General features: G+C 47.7%; 1 protein-coding gene across 1 annotated transcript in view; it reads right to left on the bottom strand.

Moving 5' to 3' along the window:
* SLC7A14 (solute carrier family 7 member 14) overlaps window positions 1-20,648 on the bottom strand; it is a 51,825-nt gene that overhangs the window by 15,715 nt on the left and 15,462 nt on the right. The window contains exons 2-5 of the mRNA XM_027766423.1: window positions 15,156-15,392; window positions 12,796-13,013; window positions 3,214-3,360; window positions 386-594 (exon numbers count right to left, since the gene is read on the bottom strand). Of these exons, the coding sequence (XP_027622224.1) occupies window positions 386-594; window positions 3,214-3,360; window positions 12,796-13,013; window positions 15,156-15,392 (811 nt within the window). The remainder of the gene's footprint in view (window positions 1-385; window positions 595-3,213; window positions 3,361-12,795; window positions 13,014-15,155; window positions 15,393-20,648) is intronic.

Below are 20,648 nucleotides of genomic sequence, written 5' to 3' on the forward strand. Positions count from 1 at the left end.
GCAGAGTGGCTGTGGAGAGAGGAGCGGTAGCCAGGCTTCAATGTGAGGGCAGGCCCGAGCTGTCCCACGATGGGCTGTCCCTCCTGGAGGACACCCAGTATAGCAATTTAGCACTCACCATCTTCACCAAGGAGCAGCAGTGTCACACAGGAGGGAGGAGGGCAGCTGGGCGGACGTAGTCTGCCCTAGATCAGATCGAGGGAGATAAACTAAGGGCTTCTTCGGGGCCTGGACTCTTCGCCAATTCTCTGCTAGATTATAGGACAACCTCCACAGTCTGTGTGAAAGGCATTCACATGGAAATTACACTCAGGCTGGCAGGGGTGACATTCTTCCTGGAGAGGCATGGTGGGGCAGAATATGTTTCACAGAGCATGACAGTTACCTGAAAAGGAGGCCGTCACCAGCCATGGCATAAATGACCCTCGGCATTGGGAAGAGGGAGCCCAGCAAGCTGACCGTCAGTCCTGCCACTGACCCGATGGCTACTACGAATTTTGCAGCGTAGAACCCATGAGCCACAAACATCTCCATGAGTGGCGACTCCGTGTCGATGGCATAATACGGCACCATCAGAGTTAAGATCATGCTCACCTGTTAAAGCAAGAGAAGATATAGCTGGGGGCGTGGGGGGTCAGGAGGGAATGGATGCCCTGTGGGAGGGGAGAGAACCCTGGACCTGGAGGTAGAGGCTTGCATGGCAGCTTAGATCTGTCACTTCCTGGCATGTGACTTCATTCCAGAACGGTCATTTGGCCTCAGCATCTCTTGGCCAATATATTTTCTCTACACGTGTGAATTTGGTGGACTGGACCAGGTATTCTCTTCTAACTCTTTGTGGGTGTTTCATATCCAAGGGGTAGGTTGCAGGTATTCAGCCTCATTTAGTCGGAGCTACTGACAGTTTAAAGGAGGGTAGATATTATCAGATGGAAGAGCTGCAGCTAGGACCTGGTGGTGACCATGCGAATGTTGCCCACATGGACAAGACTCTCATTCCTTTTACATTTTCTGGAGCCCACATGGTTTTACCTCTATTCTCTCTCACTCAAACATCAGAGATCAAAGCTCCAAAGATAAGTGCTTAGGAGGCTATAGTCAATTAACTAATAGAACCTGAACGAGGACTCATATTTCCATCTTCTCTCTCTATCTTAGTTTGGGGAACCAGGCAAGCCAATAAGGAAATTATGACATCAAGATAGAATCTAGTCTTGCCCTGGGGCTCTGAGACCATGGTATCTTTGCTTAACTGGGAATTCCTTGCCTGGGGACTCATGGATCTACCTCCTTCCATGTGTCAGAGACCAGCCATAGAACCCCTCCCTCCAGAGTTGACCCAGAGTGGAACCGTTGGTCACACGGCCAGATACGGGGCTCCTGCAGGCTTGTGAAAGCCAATCCTGACATCAAGAAGGGAGTTCAAAGACCAAGAAGGAGGTGTCATGTGTAGACCACTTTTTTGCCTATTCCTCAGGAGTCCCGAGTCTGCAGTGAAGCCATGGGCACGAGGGAGCACAGGGGATTTACCACCCACCAATCTGGCTCTTCTCATGTGGTAGAGGGGTTGCCTGCTCTCCAGCACAAGACCACACAGCTGCTGAGGCATGGTTAAAGCCCACTCCTTTGAGGGGAGGTTGGGGTGGGCCAGAGGTAGATGGGACTGATGCTCCCAGCAGCTCACGTTGTCTCCTGGCCACGTTAGATCCAGATGGGTAAAGGTTATAGATACACAGAGGTGCTCTGTGGTCTATAACGTGCTATTCGGAGGAATCAACTGATTCTTGACTGGTGTGTGAGCTTCGAGGCTCACACGTAAGTGTTCCTGATATTTCATCTCTGTGGTCCCCTTTACAGATATTCCATTATCTTCAATGGGAGGACAAAGGTAGAGGCAGACTTTGATATTCTCCTCCTTTGGAGGGGCTTGAATGACCTAGTGGGGCATGAGGTAGGAGGTCAGAGAATAGCTGGAAAGGTGGTATTTAGTCCCATCTGCTGGATGTCCATCTGCCAGGAGCCCACATGGCTCCAGGGTGGGGTGATATGAGGGAGGAATAGAAGGGGAAATGCGGATGGAATATTTCTCCCACTCCCTCTACTTCACCACCCCTCCCTCAACACCTTCCTCACAGGGATAGTAAGATGTGAATAGGGCGAAGCCACTGTCTGTGTGTGCATGGAGGGGAGTCAGAGTTGACTCATCTGTAAACATCTGGGTGGGCAACTGAATGTCTATTCACCACCCCAGACGGCTCTGTGTTCTTCAACTTCCAGGACTGCCCTGTTCTGCAGCTTGTCTTAGCCATCCATTGGTCTGGCTTCCTTAGGTAGTTGTTAAAGACAGTTTTGGGGAGAGAGAGACAGTAGGGTTACACCCAGCTGGTGGCTGTTTCCTAATTGTGGTGACTCAAGTGAGTGGGACCCACAAGACCTGGCAGCCTCTGTGTGACCACACACCCGAGGGCTTGTTGGTCCTCTCCACCACCAGGAGTTGAGGGGATGTTGGATGTGGTTGCACTACTTCTGTGACAGAAACTCTCGGATGGGGACCAGACATGAAGCATTAATGTGTGGCCTTGGAGGTGTGACCCTGAGAAGACAGGGCTGAGGCTTCACTCTGAGGACCTCTCTAGGTAGGGAAACCCAAGGAATGAGTTTGAGCTGGTGTAAGAGGGAGCTACAGCTGAGAAACACTGTATCTCCCTCTTCAGATCTAAGGGGAAGGGACCCTCTGGAGGACAATGTATTCTCTTTCCCCACTCTGCGGAGAGCCTCGCCTCTTTGCTGCCGGGAAGCTCCCAGAAGACAGAAGAGCATTGAGGAATGTGCACAGAGGCCCACAATGCCTCTGCTTGCACGCCTACCCGTTACTGCCAGCCTATGACCTGAGTTCCTTGGATGGCCGCCCACTCCCTGCACACTATCCCCTGGGGCAGCCGTGGACACCAAGAGCCTGTGCATAGCGAGGGTGGGGACGAAGACTCGGGAGACAGAAGTGAAGGCCTGGGTGTCTTCTCCTCTTCAGTTCGGAGCTCTGATTTTCTTCCTGACTCTGGTGTGTGGAGCTCCATGGGGCACAGGACACAGGCATCAAGAAGGCTCAAGGAAATCATGGCTTCCTGACAGAGAGGAAGGGCAGTCCCAGAGCCACAGTTTAAGCTCCAGTATACACGGCCCACGAGGAGGGTCCCGTTGGCACTTGGTACTTACAGACACATACGCTGTTAGGCAGATGACCAGGGAGGCGGTGATGGCATAAGGGATGGACGTGTTGGGGTTCTTGGCTTCCTCTCCAGTGGTGGCGATGATGTCAAAGCCAATGAAGGCATAGAAACACGTGGCTGCTCCTTGCAGCACCTGCGAGGGCAAGGGCACCCGTCAGACTCGGAAGGTCAGGGCAGCACCAGGGCTTCAAATGTGATTCCCTCAATAGTCCAGTGCCCCGTGGACATGGCTGCCCGGCAGAGGGGTGACACCGTGGAACTGGTGCTAAACGCCCAAGTTCTGATCTCTGCTTTCTCTGTGACCCTGGGCAGTTCCCTTGTGTGTAACATAAATAAAAAAGATTATGCCTGAAGAAAAGCTGAACACATTCAGTTCCTTTTTGGCCATGAGTGGGGTATAAATACATCACTAGGTGGCTGTCTCTATGCCTTAGGGAATTTATCAACCTCTCTGTGCTTTTGTTTTCATCCAACATTTCTCAGCCACAGCTCTGCGCTCTGTGACTATCACCAGGGGATGTTTGGAAATGTAGGGAGAGATTTTTGACTGTCCCAGAGATGTGGGATGGGCACTTTGTGCATTTCACGTAGGGGACAGAAATTATGTACAAAAATCGTCTGCCCAAATGATCATTGGTGCTCTTGATACAACATCTCTATGGTCACTTTTTCCGATATTCAATGATCTTCAATGGGAAGACAAGGTGGAGACAGATTTTGATATTTTACTCCTTTGGGGGGCTTAAATAACTAGTGGGGCATCGGGCAGGAGGTCAGAGAATAGCTGGGGAGGTGGCATTTGGTCACATCTGCTGGATGTCTATTTGCCAGGAGCCTACGTGGCTCCGCGGGTGGTTGGGACTTTGTGAATTAAGCTCAGTGACTCTACTGAGGAGTGTGTTCAAATGGAAGCATGTTACCTTTGGAAGAGACAGACAGGAAAAGTCAAAAATCACCCCACGGAGGGAATGGCTATACTGCAATCCCCTATCCTCTATTCTCTTCTCAGGATTTTGGGCATGCACACACGTGCCCAACATGTTTTTCAAGCCACCAGGTCTAGGACTCAAACCACATAGTTAAACGTGTGGGATCAAGTAGTCTTAACAACCATGCCACTGCTTGGCCCTATTTTCACTAACTTTTAACTGAGTTTTAGCATTCCTTTCAATAGTGAATGTGGTGACAAACTAGTAGTACCTGCGACTTTGTCAACATTAGCAGTCAGGTATTTTCAGCTCTCATCTGAGAGCTGCTGCAGGGACGTGGAATATTGCTTATGCTACTTGCTACTTCCAATTTATGATAATTCCCAGCTAGAGACATTAATATTTAAAACACTGATAAAGCAGTACATTGTTATTCTATCACAATACAAAATCTATAACTGTGTTTCAATACGATTGATTTCTTTTGGATTCCTATGTAATTAGGGTATTTGTTTAAAAACACAATTCCCATAGCTTTGGTGGCATGGTGACAATGGGATACTCTGCTGTATACTGAAGCCACAGGGAGAGGTCCTGGATTTGCTTCCCAGGCCTCCCAAACACGTGGGCACGTTGGGTGTATGCCCATGATCCTGCTGCCTGTGGCTGGGACTGGGCTGTAGATGGAAGAAATAAATTAAATAAAAAAAAAACTGTATTTTTATAAGAAGTCCAGAGGCGTCAAGGAGTCCAGGGCATCAAAAACTTAAGAACGCCTAATAAGCCGGGGGAAGAACTTCTCGAACACAAGCAGTTCCATCTCTACAGAGCTACTTCATGGGACAGAGAGAAAACTACTTTCTCCAGCCAAATCTTTCATTTGAGGGCATGGAAAGTGTCTTCGGCCTACAGACAAGGAGAGAAAACGGATCTCACCTCATCATACACAGAGGTTCGCAGGCTTGGAGGTGTGCTTGTTTTTCCTCGTCTAGAAACATACTACTGGTCTTCAAGGATGAACAGATGCCAACACTGCAGGTGGGGAGCTTTCCTGATCAGGAGCGCCTCACTTTAAAGCAGCTACCAGAAAACAGATTCTGCTTCTCTTCCTTTAACATCTTTCATCCCTTCCACACACATGCAGAGATACATGCACATATACACATAGACACACACACATATACACACAGATGCTCCCAAGCACAGACACACACAGAGATGCTCATACACCTACATTATACACATGTGTACGTGTACACACATGCCCCTTGTAGGTCATACAGTGACCAGGCATGACAACCAGAGAAGTAGGAAGTCTGTGAGCCTCTCCATGTGGAGAAGTAGGGCCTGGGGATGATTAACGTGAAGAAGGGAAGACTCAGTGGAAGACACGGGCGGCACTTTTGAGTATCCGGAGCATTAGCAGTGTAGCACTTGGAGTAGAGGCACACCATAGGCTCCAGAGGGAACTGGAGAGCCATGCCCAGGGTGGATCTGGTTAGAGGGGCTGACTGTGTAGACTGTCGGACCTACACTGATTCTGCCACATATGGGCTTGGTGATCTAGAACAAATTCCCAATCTCTTGGAGCCCAAGTTTCTTCATCATTTCAGTGGAGATGATAATAGTACCTAGCTCATAGGGTTGTCCCCAGAGCTAAGTAGAATAGTCTAGTAAACTTCACTCCTAGAACACAGTAGGTGTTCTAGGGTCAGCTCTTACCATCAGTATAATTATTACTATTGTGCGTTTTTCTACAGCAGATGCAACCCAAGGGTACGAACTCCTCCTTCCCTCACTTTCCCCCTTGGGCCTCTCCTTCTCTTCCACTCAGTATCTCCACTTTTTCTTCTTTTAGCCTTGATGCATGTGTACTAAGTGCTGTCATGTACCAGGCACTGTGCTTGGTGATGTTACGATGATACTGTTACGAGCTTGATTTCCTGGGGTGTGCAACTCGACTGCAGTAACAACCTGAAGACTAATAAATGCATACACTGCTTGTACCACCCAAATGTTGGGCCAGCCTCCTAGCCAGTGGTTAAGGGAGCTGGAGCCCACATGTCCCATTGTGATCCAAATCCTGGCCCAGCAGCGTGGAAAACATTCTGGGTGCATGTGTATATGTGCCCTAAGTCCCAAAAGGATAGAAAAATGGAGGAGAAGGGATTGTGGCATGACCGTGCCCCATGGGGGGGAGGACTTTCTCCTTTTCATTTTGTCTCTTTGGGGAGTACAGGCACATTTTGGCAATTAAAAAAATACACAAACGTTATTATTTTCTAAATGATGGAAGAATGGGTGGTGATTATTGGTAACGAGTAGATGCCAGAAAATTAAATGATGGTCAAGTTGGAAAGAACCAGAATAAGCTTGCAAACAGGATGTCTGTGAGCCCGACTTTGCACATGTAGAACTGGAGGACAACTGTAGTTGAAGAGACATCGAGCAAGTGGAAGGCCGGACATCTGGGGGTTCTACTGCATTAGGCAGGAACAGCATCAAATGTTTCCAGTGAAATTATTTTGATGAGGGGACTGTAGACCAGTTGGACAAGTGTGGGGTAGGCAGAGTTACGGAAGCAAGATGGAAGGCAAGGCATCAAAGACTAGCAACCATGAGAAGTTGTTGTCATCTCGGAGGTGAGGGGTGGAGCCCAGTGAGAGCTGGAGATGGGGATCAGGGGCCACGCAGAAGCAGCTGTCTTTATGAGGTCACAATCAGTGTCCAGGCTGGGAGGGAGAGTGGAAGGAATAGCTGGCTTGCTCCCGTATCATCTGATTTCCTCCTGATAATATCTCCCACTGGCTAGACCCAACAAGAAGCAACTAGAGAGGGGACCTTCTGGCACAGAACAGCGAAAAAGGAGAGTGGGTCTGGAAGATGGAGGTGGATACCCTGTCCAACGAGACATAGCGCAGATAAGCAGGTTACCCAGGAGAAGAGAACAGAATCAGGCAAAAGGCCACCTTTTTACTCAAATTACTTTGACTGAGTTTTTCTTCCCCACAAGCAATGGTCCCTGATTGATGAATGCAAAAAGACCATGAAAGGCCTGCACATGGGTGTGTTTCTGTCTAAACAGCCACCACGCAGTTTTCCATATCACTGTCCAGATTTCAGATGTGGCCACTGGAATTTATGACTAAGATACTTTCCCTTGCATAATAGAATGTTTATGGCACCTAGGGGTGAAAAAACCGGGTGGGTGAAATGTGGGTATATGTGTGGGTGCTTGTTATGTGTCTGTGTGTGTTTCTGGACACCCATGGGTACTTTATCCTAACTCTTTATTTTATTTTTTAGGTTTTTGCTGTAGGGCACATGTGCTCTTCTGAGAGAGACAGTGAGAGACAATGAGAAGGAAAGTGAAAAATCATGTCCCAGGGTGGAGGAAGTCCACACTGCAATCCCTTCTCCTCTATTCTCCTCTTGGGATTTTGAGCATACATGCACACATGCCTGGCGTGAATTTCAAGCTGCCAAGTCCAGGATTTGAACCGCCATGTTGACCATGTGGAAGTCCAGCGCCTCAACCACAACGCCACCTGCCGATCCCTCCCTTAACTCTTCCTTTTAGTGTTTCACATAATAAAAAAATAGAATTGGCTTTTTAATTGGATGACATAGCTGAAATGGTTTTCTAAGGGCAACCTGGTGTCACGCTCAGCCAGGAGACCCAGAGGGGTCAGGTCCTTGATGGAGCCTCGCACTGGGAAGCAGCAGGGGCCCCCATTGCTGCTTAATTTGTCGTCAAGAGCAATGCCGTCAGTGGCCTGATACTCTGTGCAGGGCCTCTAAAAGCTGCCCCCCACCCCCTTGCTGCTATTTGAGAAACATCAGGATGAGGCGGCCCTCCAGCATTCTGCCTCAACCGACCTGCCAGATGCCTAGGAGGTAACTTAAGTACCTTCGTGTAGTTCTTTCCCACAGCAATGAGGCGAACCCCCTGAACAGCCACTCCCCACCCGCACCCCAGCCCATGTAGAGCCTGTCCACGGCAGACAGCGGAATGCACTGACGGCTCCAGCAAATGGATTCCGATGTGGGGGACAGGGAGAGCAAGCTTTCCTTTGTGTGGAGGTTGTCAGAATTCCTCACAAATGCTTGCTATGGGCCGTTCTCCCGGGAGCAATCTGTGCTGGTCGAGTGTCTTATTTGGTTAAAGAAAAAGCATAAGATAGCATCAAGAACAAATAATATAAAGGAGCACACGTCCAACCATGCCCAGGGACTGAGAAATTGCGGGTGGAAGCAGGGGGTCAGCTGAGGGCCAGAGTTACTTGATATAGGAAAAAAATGTTTGTTGTTCTTAAACTCTTCAGGACCAAAGAAGCATTTGACCCAGAACCTGTAAGTGAGTCAACGGTCCCTTCAGCTATTTTCTTTGGAAGGAAGTGGTTAGAGCAGGGCAGGGTGGGCTTCTGAGGGGACCCCAGCAGAGGACAGACTGTTCATGAACCCTGTTTAAAGCCATGTGGTGGTACTCTTCCAAATTACCCCGTGCGATGGTTTCCTCCACTCCGTCCTAGTAGAGCGAAGGATAAAGTGGATTGGAACGAGTCCGCTAGTCAAGGGGGATCAGGGTTTCCCTCAGGAAGGACGAGTTCACGCAGCTGCCACATGTGTTTTTATGCGGGAATATTTGTTACCTTGGCGGGCGACACGCTCGTGAGATAGCGTGCCAGACTTTAAACAGTCACATTGACTTCAAAGTGACTTTGCCGGGCTGAGAAAGTGACCTGAAATCAAAGTTGGGAAAGAATAGGTCCAGGCCCCATCAGGAGGGAGGGGGTGCTATGCAGAGATTCTAGGCCAGACGACAGAGAGGATGATCAGCACCCTCTCCCACAGGTGCCTTTGTGCTCAGCGACACTGGGACCAGGACCGACACTTGCGTTTCCTTCAGCAATGATAGATTTGCTCCGGAAAATCCACTCTTTCTGAAGCTGGTTTGGTGGCCTAGGACAAGGGAGTAGGCTGGGGATGGTGCGAGGACAGTGGGCACGAGAGTGGAAAGACACCGACGGCTCCTGACTCGGGGTTGGGGAGCCTGGGCTGGGGCTCGTCCAGGAATGGGGTCACGCTTCAGCTCTGTTACTTCATGATCCAGATCTGTGACCTTAATGTCGCTTGTGTTTTTGTTTGAGACAGGGTCTTGCTATGTCATGATCCTCCTGCCTCAGTCCCCCAAGGGCCCTGCACTACCAGGCAGGTGCCGCCGTATCCAGCTACTTCGGTGGGCAGGAAACGAACCCCGGAAATGGATCCGGGCCTTCTGAGTGGTCCTGGCTAAGTAGCAGCATCAGTCCACCTGTGCCCGCGACCCTCAAAGCTTTCAGCTCTGTAAATATCGGCTCCTTCCTCGTATTTATCCTGCAGGCCCGGTGTGAAGATGAGATGAGAAGTGTATATACAGGATTCTGTCACAAAGCCGGGAAATGTCTAGGAAACGCACCCTCCTATGTGATGCCTGGCTTCTGATGGTCTCTTGTTACAAACGCTGATGAGAACCCAGGATACGAACTGGGAGCCCCTCCGGCTGGACCTGCCCCTTCCTTGATGAGGTGGGCTATTTGAGGAAGCTTTTGTAGCCCCTGAGAAGGGAAGAGAAGACTCCAAAAGAGATTCAAGACCACGGGATGATGCACAAGGCGAAAGGGAAGCTAGGGTCACTTCTCTCGGCAGAATGAGCAAAGGCATTTACACGGAGACACGGACCATCCCCGTCTTCACATGGGAACCTAGACTGAAGGGCCGGGGAGCTGGGGAAGGCCATCGCTGGGAACTGTCGAGGGTGCTTCTTCTCTTGGTGGCGTGTGTACATTGATCTCGTTCATGAATAAAATAAAGAAACTTTTCTCTTTCTTTCTTCTTTCTTTCTTCCTTCCTTCCTTCCTTCCTTCCTTCCTTTCTTTCTCTTTCTTTCTTTCTTTCTTTCTTTCTTTCTTTCTTTCTTTCTTTCTTTCTTTCTTTCTTTCTTTCTTTTTTTCTTTCTTTCTTTCTTTCTTTTCTTTCTCTCTCTTTTCTTTCTCTCTCTCTTTCTTTTTTCTTTCTTTTTCTTTCTTCTTTCTTTTTCTTTCTTTCTTCTTTCTTCTTTCCTTTTTTCCCTTAAAGATCAGAGGCTTCCAGGATTTATTTATTTATTTATTTATAGAATTATTTTATTTGACTTTATTTATTTATTTTAATTTGGCTAGACAGGGACAGAATGGGAAAATGAGAAAGCAAGCTGCCAGGTCCGGGATTCAAACTGTGGTTGGCCATGTGAGAGTCCAGCATCTTAACCACCACACCACCTGCTGGCCCCCATTTTTTTTTTCCTTTAAGAGTAAACTCAGAAGGGAGGAGTCCCATATACAAGGCACTCCCATGGTACACAGGGCTTTGGAGACACATGGACCTGGGCAGGAACTTCAGCCCTGGTGCTGACTGGCTAGGTGAGGTCAGGAAAGTTACTCTGGGTCTTGATTTCTCCATTTTTACAGAGATAACAGTTTTCTTATCGCCATAAAACTTTAAAGCAGGTGCTGTTTGATGGGGATAACAGTACCTGTTTTATATTTTTCTTTTGAGAGTGAGATAATATTTATAGACCCAAAGCCAGCCCCTGACAGGTAGTTGAAAGATAGGAGCTTTTTCCTCCCATCAGCAGAACTATCGCTAACCATAACCATGTGCACCTAACAGTACCCGAGATTTTGTTCATTTTTGAAAACACTTGATTTTGTTCATTCCCTGAGATTTTGTTCATTTTTGCAAACACTTGATGCAATTGGTCCTACCAATTGATGGGGAAATGCGGAAGGACAGCAATTAACTGACGGAGAAGTCGTGTAGTGATCCCGTGACCAAATAACTTACATTGTTAAGAAAGTGATGAGAACGTTTTCATGTGCTACAATGAAAATGCAAATCTGTTCCGGAAAAACATTCTTTTCACGCTTGCACTTTGTTGTTTTTCTTATATGATAGGAAAGGAACAATTTGTACCATAAGAAAATACAGACTTGGGTATCCAGAATGGGGTCAGCAGTGCTTTATTGTGTCTTTTTCTGGTTTTAACCAGTTTTGGTATTTATTCATTTCAAAGAGGAGGGATGAACTTTGCGTTTCTGTGGAATTCTTACAGATAAGCAGAAGTCTAGAAATCTTGGCCTGCGTTGCTTTCTTGCTTGCTTTTCTGCATTGAACAGCTTGACATGGTTCAGAATAAACAGAAGTTTTTTCAAGTGTTCTCCGAGAGATATTTTTTTTTTAATTAGGTTTTTGCCATAGGGCACGTGTACTCACCAGAAAGAGACAGAGAGAAGGTAAGTGAGAAATCACCTCCAGGGGGGATGGCCATGCTGTAATCCCTTCTCCTCCATTTTCTTGGTATTTTGGGCACACACAATTGCCTGGTGTGATTTTCATGCTGCCAGAGCTGGGACTTGAACTGTGGTTGGCCATGTGGGACTCCAGAGCCTTAAACACCATACCACCTGCTGATCCCCTCTTCCCGGTGACATTTCTGATTTTTGGACATCTCCGAGCACAACAGTGAAAGCACAGCAGTGTAGTCCTGAACTTGCTTTCTGCCACCAGGTGGACTTGCCTCTCGGGGCCTCAGCCGTTCACCTAAGAGGGGACAGGACCACTATCCTCTAAGCCCCCTGCCAGCCAGGAATTCTCTGACATAGGTTCTATCATTAAAAAGAAAGCGATGGGCTGGTGAATTGTACCGGAAGGTAGAGAAGGTAAGGGTTTCCAGTCACAGTAGAACGCACAACTGGGAGCAACTCGGAACTTCTCGTTGGCAAAAAGCATTTGCCACTCTGGCCTTCCCACTTCCCTTCAGCAGAACCACCCCACCCAGGTCATGGGCTGAGATCTGACAGTATCTATGTGGTTTAGCTCACTCTTCAGCCCCAGCCCACACTAGGAGACCTTTCCACCATGAACCACACATCTGGAATGGGGTTTATGACCAGCACCCCACTGGACTCCACTGTCCTTGCCCCCCAGGAGTCACCTTCTAAGGTCAAATGTTGGGATTGGATTGTAAAAATGTTCTTTCTGGGACCAGCAGGTCATGTAATGGCTATGTCCCTGAACTCCCATATGACCCACTGTGGTTCAAGTCCTAGACCTGGTGGCTTAAAACTCATGCTGGGGGCATGGGTGTGCACTCCCAAAATCCTGAGAGGAGAAGGAAAGAAAGGGATTGAGGGGTGGCCTTGCCCTCCCCCCAGGGGATTTTTCACTTTCCCTCTCTCTATCTGTCTCTCTCTGGTGAGTGCATGCACCCTATGGCAAAAACCTTAAAAAAACAAGGGCTGGAATGTAAATATCTTCCTCACAAGATTATCAGGATAATTAAATGAGCGCATACATGCAAACTTCTTAGCACAGTACAGGCATGCCACAAGTGGCCCAAACACTGACTCTATTATTGTTATCTGTGTAGGACAACAGGGCCTTGTGAAGAAAGAACCACCTCGTCAGGACATCTCGGCTCAGTGTGATGTAGATGAGAGGTGATGAGAAAGGTGGCGGCTGATTACGGAGCAGAGCAGCCTCCTCTGAGGACCTACGTCTTAGGCTGCTCGCAAGGCGGCCGGCAGTGGGCTACCAGCGTAGGCGGGGGATGGACTCACCCCTGACCAGCCATGGGGCAGGAACTGGCCCTCGGCCCAGTACTTCCCGTTGATGAAGAAGAGGCCTGCGATCATGATGAACACCCACACGGCCAGGTTCAGCACGTTGAGGACGTTGTTGAAGCCCACAGAGTTCTTCACCCCTAGGGCGACAATGACGGTCACAACGACCGCGATCACCAGGGCCAGGAGGTCTGGGTACGACTCTTCTCCCTTCCCTGGAGGAGAAAGACGTGACTTAGTGTCTGCAGAGCAGAGAGCACCACGAAGACTCCTGGTCCCACCCCGGGGAATCCACGCTCCATGTTCAGCACTGAGGGGAGGGAGTGCAGCAGATGTGTGTGTGTGTGTGTGTGTGTGTCTAGACGTGCCCATGCGTGCCTAACCGGTGGTCCATAAGGAGAGAGAGAGCACTCTGTGTGTGTGTGTATACACGTGCCCATGTGTGCCTAGCCCGTGGTTCATAAGGGGAAAGAGGGAACTCGTGTGTGTGTGTGTGTGTGTACGTACATGCCCATGTGTGCCTAGCCCATGGTTCACAAAGGGAGAGAGGGCACTTGTGTGTGTGTGTGTGTGTGTGTGTGTGTGTGTACATGCCCATGTGTGCCTAGCCCGTGGTCCACAAGGGGAGAGAGGGCACTTATGTGTGTATGTGTGTGTGTGCACATGCCCATGTGTGCCTAGCCCGTGGTCCACAGCAGATACAGGTGTCTCTGCAAATGGGCAGGTTTGGTAGAGAGGTAACCTGACCTGATACCCTGTCCCCAGCTGGGACACGTGAGGTGACAATCACCATGGAGCCTGTGGAACCTGGGCATGGGTCATTTGAAGTCAGACAGACAGGTCTAACATGTTATCTGAAAATGGTTTTCTTTTCATTATTGTGAATTTTATAGTTCATAAAGTTTTCATTTCATTCCAATAACCTTTTCTTATTATCAAATTTAAGAATCCGTGTCTTGAAAAATGATAAGAGAAGTTTTCTCTCCATTCGTGTGTATGTGGTTGCCGAGAGAAGATGACCAGTGAGCACGTCGGCCAGTGAACTTCTGCCCTCTATGGAGTGGAGAAGGCACTGCCTCGGTCTCCAGGGGTCCAGAATTTCTGCTGTGTCTTGCCAGTGGCCAGCTCTGTGACCCTGGGCAGGTTTGGCATCTCCCTGGCCCTCTTCTGTAAAGAGAAGGACATGGACCACCTGATTCTGGAGGACCCCGTCAGGCCCGCAATTCCATGGGATCAGTCTACCCTTTGTCTTCACTGATACTTGTTTTTTTTTTTTTTTTTTTTTTTTTGAGAGGTTTTTGCTATAGGGCACGTGCGCTCGCCGGACAGACAGAGAGAGACAGAGAGACAGAAAGCAGGAAATCACCCCCCAGGGGGGGATGGCCACGCTGCAATCCCTTCTCCTCCATTCTCCTCTCGGGATCTTGGGCACGCAGGCACACGTGCCTGGCGTGAGTTTAAGCCACCGGGTCCGGGACTTGAACCACGGTCGACTACGTGGGAGTCCAGCGACACAGCCATTACGCTAACTGCTGGTCCCTTTACTGATAACTTTTGCTCTCGTCATGGTATCTGGGTGCTCAGCATTTTATCAGCGTTTCTGGAATAGGGGCACCGAAGTCAAATGACAGCCACAGACTCGTTCCTTGGGAGACGAGGCCAATGTCCTCAGCTGTTGTTCCCCATGTGGGAGGTGAAGACCTCAGCTGCAGTGGGGCGGCCAGCTGGACCGAGCACGAGGTGTCGTATTTGTCAGAGACTCGGCTGTCAGCACGCACCGTCATGCTGCTTCTCCTTGACCCCTGCTAGACCAGAGCCACTTGGCTCCTTTACATTTTTTTCATTTGAAAATTAATGCATAGTTACGAAAATTTGAAAAAAATCTTTTGATGAAAGCACTGCAGAAGTTCCTTACGGTTCTTTTTCTTACATTGGTTTTCTTGTCATGTAGTTATTGACACGTGCATGCCTGGTTTTTGTGTGCTTTAAAATAACTCATCACAGTAAAACATATTCCACGCTATTAAAAGTCTCTCTTCTCATCCTCTAATCGCCAGCTACCTAATATGTGTTCACAATTCACTGAATCATTTGCCCACTGTAAAGGATTTAGGCCATCTTAAACCAATTTCTATAAATAAGGCCGTGATGGACATCTCTTTCTATAATACTTTCACTGAAATTGGAATAATTTCCTTAGGATGGAAAAATTCACAGAGGAAAAATTACTTTGCAAAAAAAAAAAAAAAGACAGAATTAAAGCTTCGATGTATTTTGCCCAACTGCATGCTGAAGGGGGAACTCATTTATTCGGCTCAGTAAATTTGCGTGTCGGGACAAGAGGATGTTGGTCTCACCCAGGCCGTTGAGGGTTCCCACGCTGTTCACCATCCAGCGGCTGATGGTGTGGTTTGCCAGGGAGTCAAACATGCTGCTCAGAGCGCTGGCGCCGGCTGCGGTGCCAATCAGGTACTCCAGGATCAGGTTCCAGCCAATGAAAAAAGCCACAAACTCCCCCACGGTGACGTAACTGTAGGTGTAGGCGGATCCTGTAGTCTTGGGGACCCGGACTCCAAACTCTGCATAGCAGACACCTGCAAGGGACAAATGCAGAGGGTGGCCTTCAGGAGATGAGGTGACCCCTTGGTGGTTAAGGATCTCAGGCAGAAAAAAGTGGGAATCTCTGGTGTCTTAGAACAAAGAGAAACACGAGATATATGAATCGATTCAAAGCCAATTCTCATCTCTTTTAACCTCGCTTTCAAAAATGGTTTCAACCTGGATGCCTGGGAAGGCCATCAGAAGGAATTCTATTGAACTGCTGGAAACTGATCTTTATCTAGAAAAATTCCCATTCGTTGTGCGTGTCTCTGGGGTGTCAGATATCCCAAGTGATCCTGGGCCTAATTATTGGGTCATCGGAAAAGTCATGATGTGTTTTTCTATGCAAAAAGGCATCACGACTTTCCCGATGACCCAGTTGCATAACCCTTTAATGGAACCAGGGTTTTTTAAATGTAGTAATAGTCTTCGGTTTCAGTTTTTACGTTTTACAGAAGGTGCTCTTCATTCGACAGTGGTGCTTCAAACAATCTGAAAATGCTGCACTGTATCTAGGGAGGGAGATTAAAAAAAAATAGAAATATATTAGGACCAGCAGATGGCATAATGGTTACATCACCGGATTCTCATGTAGTTGGCCGTGGTTCGAGTCCTGGACCCAGCAACTGAAAACTCACACTGGGTACGTGTGTGTGTGTGCATGCCCAAGATCCCAAGAGGAGACTGAAGGAGAAGAGATTGCAGCGTGGCCATCCCCTCTGGGGTGTGATTTCTTGCTTTCTGTCTCTCTGGCGAGTGCACACACCATATAGCAAAAATCTCTCTCTCTCTCAAAAAAAAATATATATAAATAAATGGTTAGTTATTAAGGAAGAAGTTCAGCACAGGCAACAGATAGTTTAACATACCCTTTCAGAGGTCCTCCCATGTGCATGGCAGGGTGCTGAGGGTGAGGAATGAGGAAGAGAAACGATCTCAGGGGGAAGTAGGCCAGGAAATCGGGGTAGGCTGGATGGCATGGAAATGTACAAGGACAGGAGCAGAGAGGAGAGGCACGCACTCAGCGGGCTTAGAGATCTTGGAGGAACTAAGTGGATAAAGAAGGTGGGGAGCAGTAGAGAGACGATGTGAGGTATTAAGGAGAAGGGAAGTGTTTGGATGAGAGAAGGGATGAAACTGAAGAGGGACACAGAAGCTGTGCACTTTCTAAAATGAGTTCAGGGCCCACTTATCAGAATCATTTTTGAAGGATTTTGGGTATGCGCACACATGCACCAGGTATGAGTTTCAAGCCACCAGGTTCAGGACTCAAACTGCAGACAGTCAGATGGGAGTCCAGTGATGTAACCATTATGCCATCTGCTGGTCCAAGGAATCTGCATTTTTAACAATTTCCCCAGGTAATACTTGTGCTCACTTGTATCTGAAAAACCTTTAATGCAATTAGAGATGAAATTACAAAGATATTGAGAATGCAGCAAATTTCTGGGAGGTGGCATTTCCTATTTTGTGCTGGGAATTCTGGGTATGGGGCCAGTAGGTAGGGCAACCAGGTGGAGGGAACGCAGCAGGAACGGGATGTGGGAGGATGCAGGAGGAAACTCAAAGGCTTTACCTTCAGACCCAGTTTCATTAAGGGCCACCCCTGAGGTTCTCTCATCACACCTCAGGGAGCCACCATTCCCCCTTTTGTGAATAATGAGGGGAGAGTTCTTCTCCTTCCCAAGGGGGCGAGATCAATGCAAGGAAGCACCAACGGATGTCAAAAGCAAGGACACAGGCCACGCCTCAGTGTGGTGTGCAATTTCTTTGCACCTTCCGGAAGGACATCCATATGGAGGGAGCCCTGGCCCAGGTGGGCTGGGCTTCGTCAACTCCGCCTTTACACTCAATGTCCTTATTTGTAAAATAAAAGCATTACACCTGCTTCTCTCTTAAGGATCTCCTGACTCTGACACTCTAGGGGTCTATGGAGAATATTGAATTCTGCTACTGTGCTGCAAAATACCTCGAACCTAACTCTTTTCTTTTTACATCAATTACTCTATTGTCCAGTCCGATGGAGATGGCCATGTTCAATGGCTCGGACAGCTATTCGTTTGGTGTCCCCAGGCCGGCTCTCTTCTCCCCATTTCATGATGCAGGTTCCCATCTCCCTCCTGATGTCAGGCTGCAATTGTTCCTTCTCTGCCATCATGCCCTTACCTCGAGTCTCCAGACCACCTCTTTTCTAAATTGCTGCTTCCAGTACCTGATGTTTAAACTGTTAGAGGGAGTCTAAAATTAAGAGGAAATGGTTCTGAGGGAAGACAGGAAGGACTCTTACATGAGGAAAGTATAGAGTATGTAAGTACCACATGTGAGGTCCTGTTGTCTCTTGCGGCTACTTGGAGGACTTCTGTGTTCTTTTCAGGGTTCCTGAAAGTCAAGTTTGCACTACGGATTAGGTTGTTTTCTCTCTCTCTCTCCTTTTTTATTTAAGATTTTTTGCTATAGGGCTTGTGCGCTTGCCAGAGAGACAGAGAGAGAAAAGGAGACAGAAAGCAAGAAATCACCTCCCCCAGGGGGATGGCCATGCAGCAATCCCTTCTCCATTCTCCTCCTGGGATTTTGGGCATGCACACACACACACACACACAAACACCTGTATGAGTTCCAAACCACCAGGTCTGGGACTTGAATTGCAATCGACCACATGGGAGTCCAGCACCTTAACCACTATGCCACCTGCAAGCCCCTAGGTTGCTCTCTTAATGCCATGTGAGGGAAGAATTAAGAGGCAACTAACTTCTCTTCAGTGAAGAATCCACAGCTTCATCCAGTAATTTCTGTATCCTATGAGCTTATTTGTTCTATCCAACTTCACTCCCTGATAATGTATAAGATTGATAAGTAGAAATTTTCTAAGTGATGCTTTTGAAACAAGTGATTTGATTGCATATTTAATTTGGAGAACCAATATTGTAGAGTTTGTGTAATCGAACATTCTCTCTATAATATTTGATCTGCTGATTTAAATTTAAAAATACCCCGTTAACCACCAAAGCTCGTTTGCTAAGGGTGACAAGAAAACGGCCAAGTCTTCATTAGGTCTTGAGATGGACCAGCCCCTTGCTGTCCCGAGTCAGGACGAGAGGCTCTTGCTGTGCCTGGTCTAAGGGACATTTGTGATCTTATTCATTTCAAAAGGTCGGGCTGTCATCCTGATTGCTATCGTCTGGGGAGAGCCATTGGATAATCAATCAGCCACTAACTGTATAAGACATTTTGTGCTCCAAGAAATCATCATTTGGACATATAGGATCTTACAATATTTTCAGACCCTCTGATTTGTTTCTGAGCAGGAATTCAGACTTTCAGAGACACTGGGCAAGATCTAGACTGGCATCAAAACTCAGTGGTGAGGAGTGTTAACCCCAAACATCCTGGAAAAATGTCATCAGCCATTCAACTTTTGAAATATCTGATGTGCGAGAGAGACACATTCAAGGGTGTCGTTCTCATTTCAATAAGAAATAGACCACGGAAGGGGAGACCTTGGTTTTCACCCTAGGTTATCCAGCTGAGTGCCCACGAGTCACCCTCATGTGGGTGAAAATGAGACGCCCAACTATTTAGAGATACGCTCTAGCTCCCTCCTGGTGTATCAGTCTCTGGTTTCACGTCTAGAGTCAGCTCTTAATCATCTGAGTCAGTGGGGGAGACCCAGCAGAGAGTGCTGCAAACCAAGATGGTACTTCCTCCTGGGGGAGGGGGTTTGGAAATCCAGGGGGGGTTGGTGCTTCTCATGACTCAGTGGAGACCGTGGCACTAGTGGGCAGGGACTGGGATGTGAGACATCCTGCAATGTGTGGAACCTTCCCCCGCAGGAAGCATTGTCTTGTATCTTACATGACTTCTGAAGGTGCCAGTGGGCACTCCTATAAGTACAAACAGGTTGATCATTTCCGAACCTGAATTTATCTGCATTTTACATCTAAAAGGAAGCATTTTCTTTCCATGGTTGTATATACCTTGCATTTTCCAGGATGGTAGTAAGTGGGTAAACTGAGTCATAATTTGTTTCCTTTGGAGTTTATCAAGAGTAGGCCATCGCTGGAAAACCACATCATCAACGACATTATCCATGGTCTTTGAGCACCAGGCAACACACCCAGGTGAGTGTGCGTTTGTAGCAACTGTAGTGTAGCAATACATCTCTGCGAACATCTGATGATTTCGTCTCCTAACATTCTCACACCTCAGCATTTATACACCGAAATAAATCGTTATTTATTTTTTAAGTTTTGCTATAGGGCATAGGCACTCACCAGAGAGAGAGAGATAAAGAGGGAGAGAGAGAGAGCGAGAGAGAGCGAGCAAGAGACAGAAAGTGAGAAAGCAAGCCACCAGGTCCAGGACTTGAATCATGGTTGGCCATGTGGGAGTCCAGCACCTTAACCATGACACCACCTGTTGACCTGATGTTTTTATTGGAAATTACTTTTCTTTAATTTATCTTTTATACTAAAGGCATACTGTTTTTGTTTGTTTGTTTGTTTGTTTGTTTTGAGAGAGATTTTCGCTATAGAGCATGTGTGCTTGCTGGAGAGAGAGAGAGAGAGAGCGTGAGCAAGAGCAAGAAATCATCCCCAGGGGGGATGGCCACACTGCAATCCCTTCTCCTCCAGTCTCCTCTCAGGATTTTGGGCACACACACACACAAGTTTTAAGTTGCTGGGTTTGGTACTCGAAGTGTAGTTGACTCTGTGGGAGTCAGTGACGTAACCATTACATCATCCTCTGGTCCTGCATACTGATTTAAAGAAAAAAATAAGTGGGAAAAATAATTAAGTGGGTAGGGAGGTGGCATTATCTCTAGTTTTCATTTCGTAATAGTAAAGGAAGCATTATAAAGTATCTATTACCAAAAGTCAATTTGGGTGTACTAGGGTGGAGAATCCCCTTCTAAATGAGAGATCAATGTATAGGAAAGTTCAACTTAACTCGATCATCTTTTAAAAAATAATTGCCCCAAAGTTACCTTCCTAGTCAGAGTTCCCCTGTGCTATTATCAGTGATTTTTCATTTCTTGGTCACCCAGCGAGTGACTAGAGAGGGAGAGACATATTAACTCCTGAAGCTAGCCTTGCCCCTGGGGAGGATCGATACAGAGTAGAAGGCTGTGTGCAGGTGGCCTTCAGCGAGTGACTGCACATGGCAGGCTACAAGATGAAAATCTTCCACTGGAGTTGCTTACAGATGGCAAGTCTAGATCCTTGAGAAATATCAAACATTCATTTCAGCAG

Source organism: Tupaia chinensis, unplaced genomic scaffold (assembly GCF_000334495.1).
Source record: "Tupaia chinensis unplaced genomic scaffold, TupChi_1.0 Scaffold143333_1, whole genome shotgun sequence".
Lineage (NCBI taxonomy): Eukaryota > Metazoa > Chordata > Mammalia > Scandentia > Tupaiidae > Tupaia > Tupaia belangeri.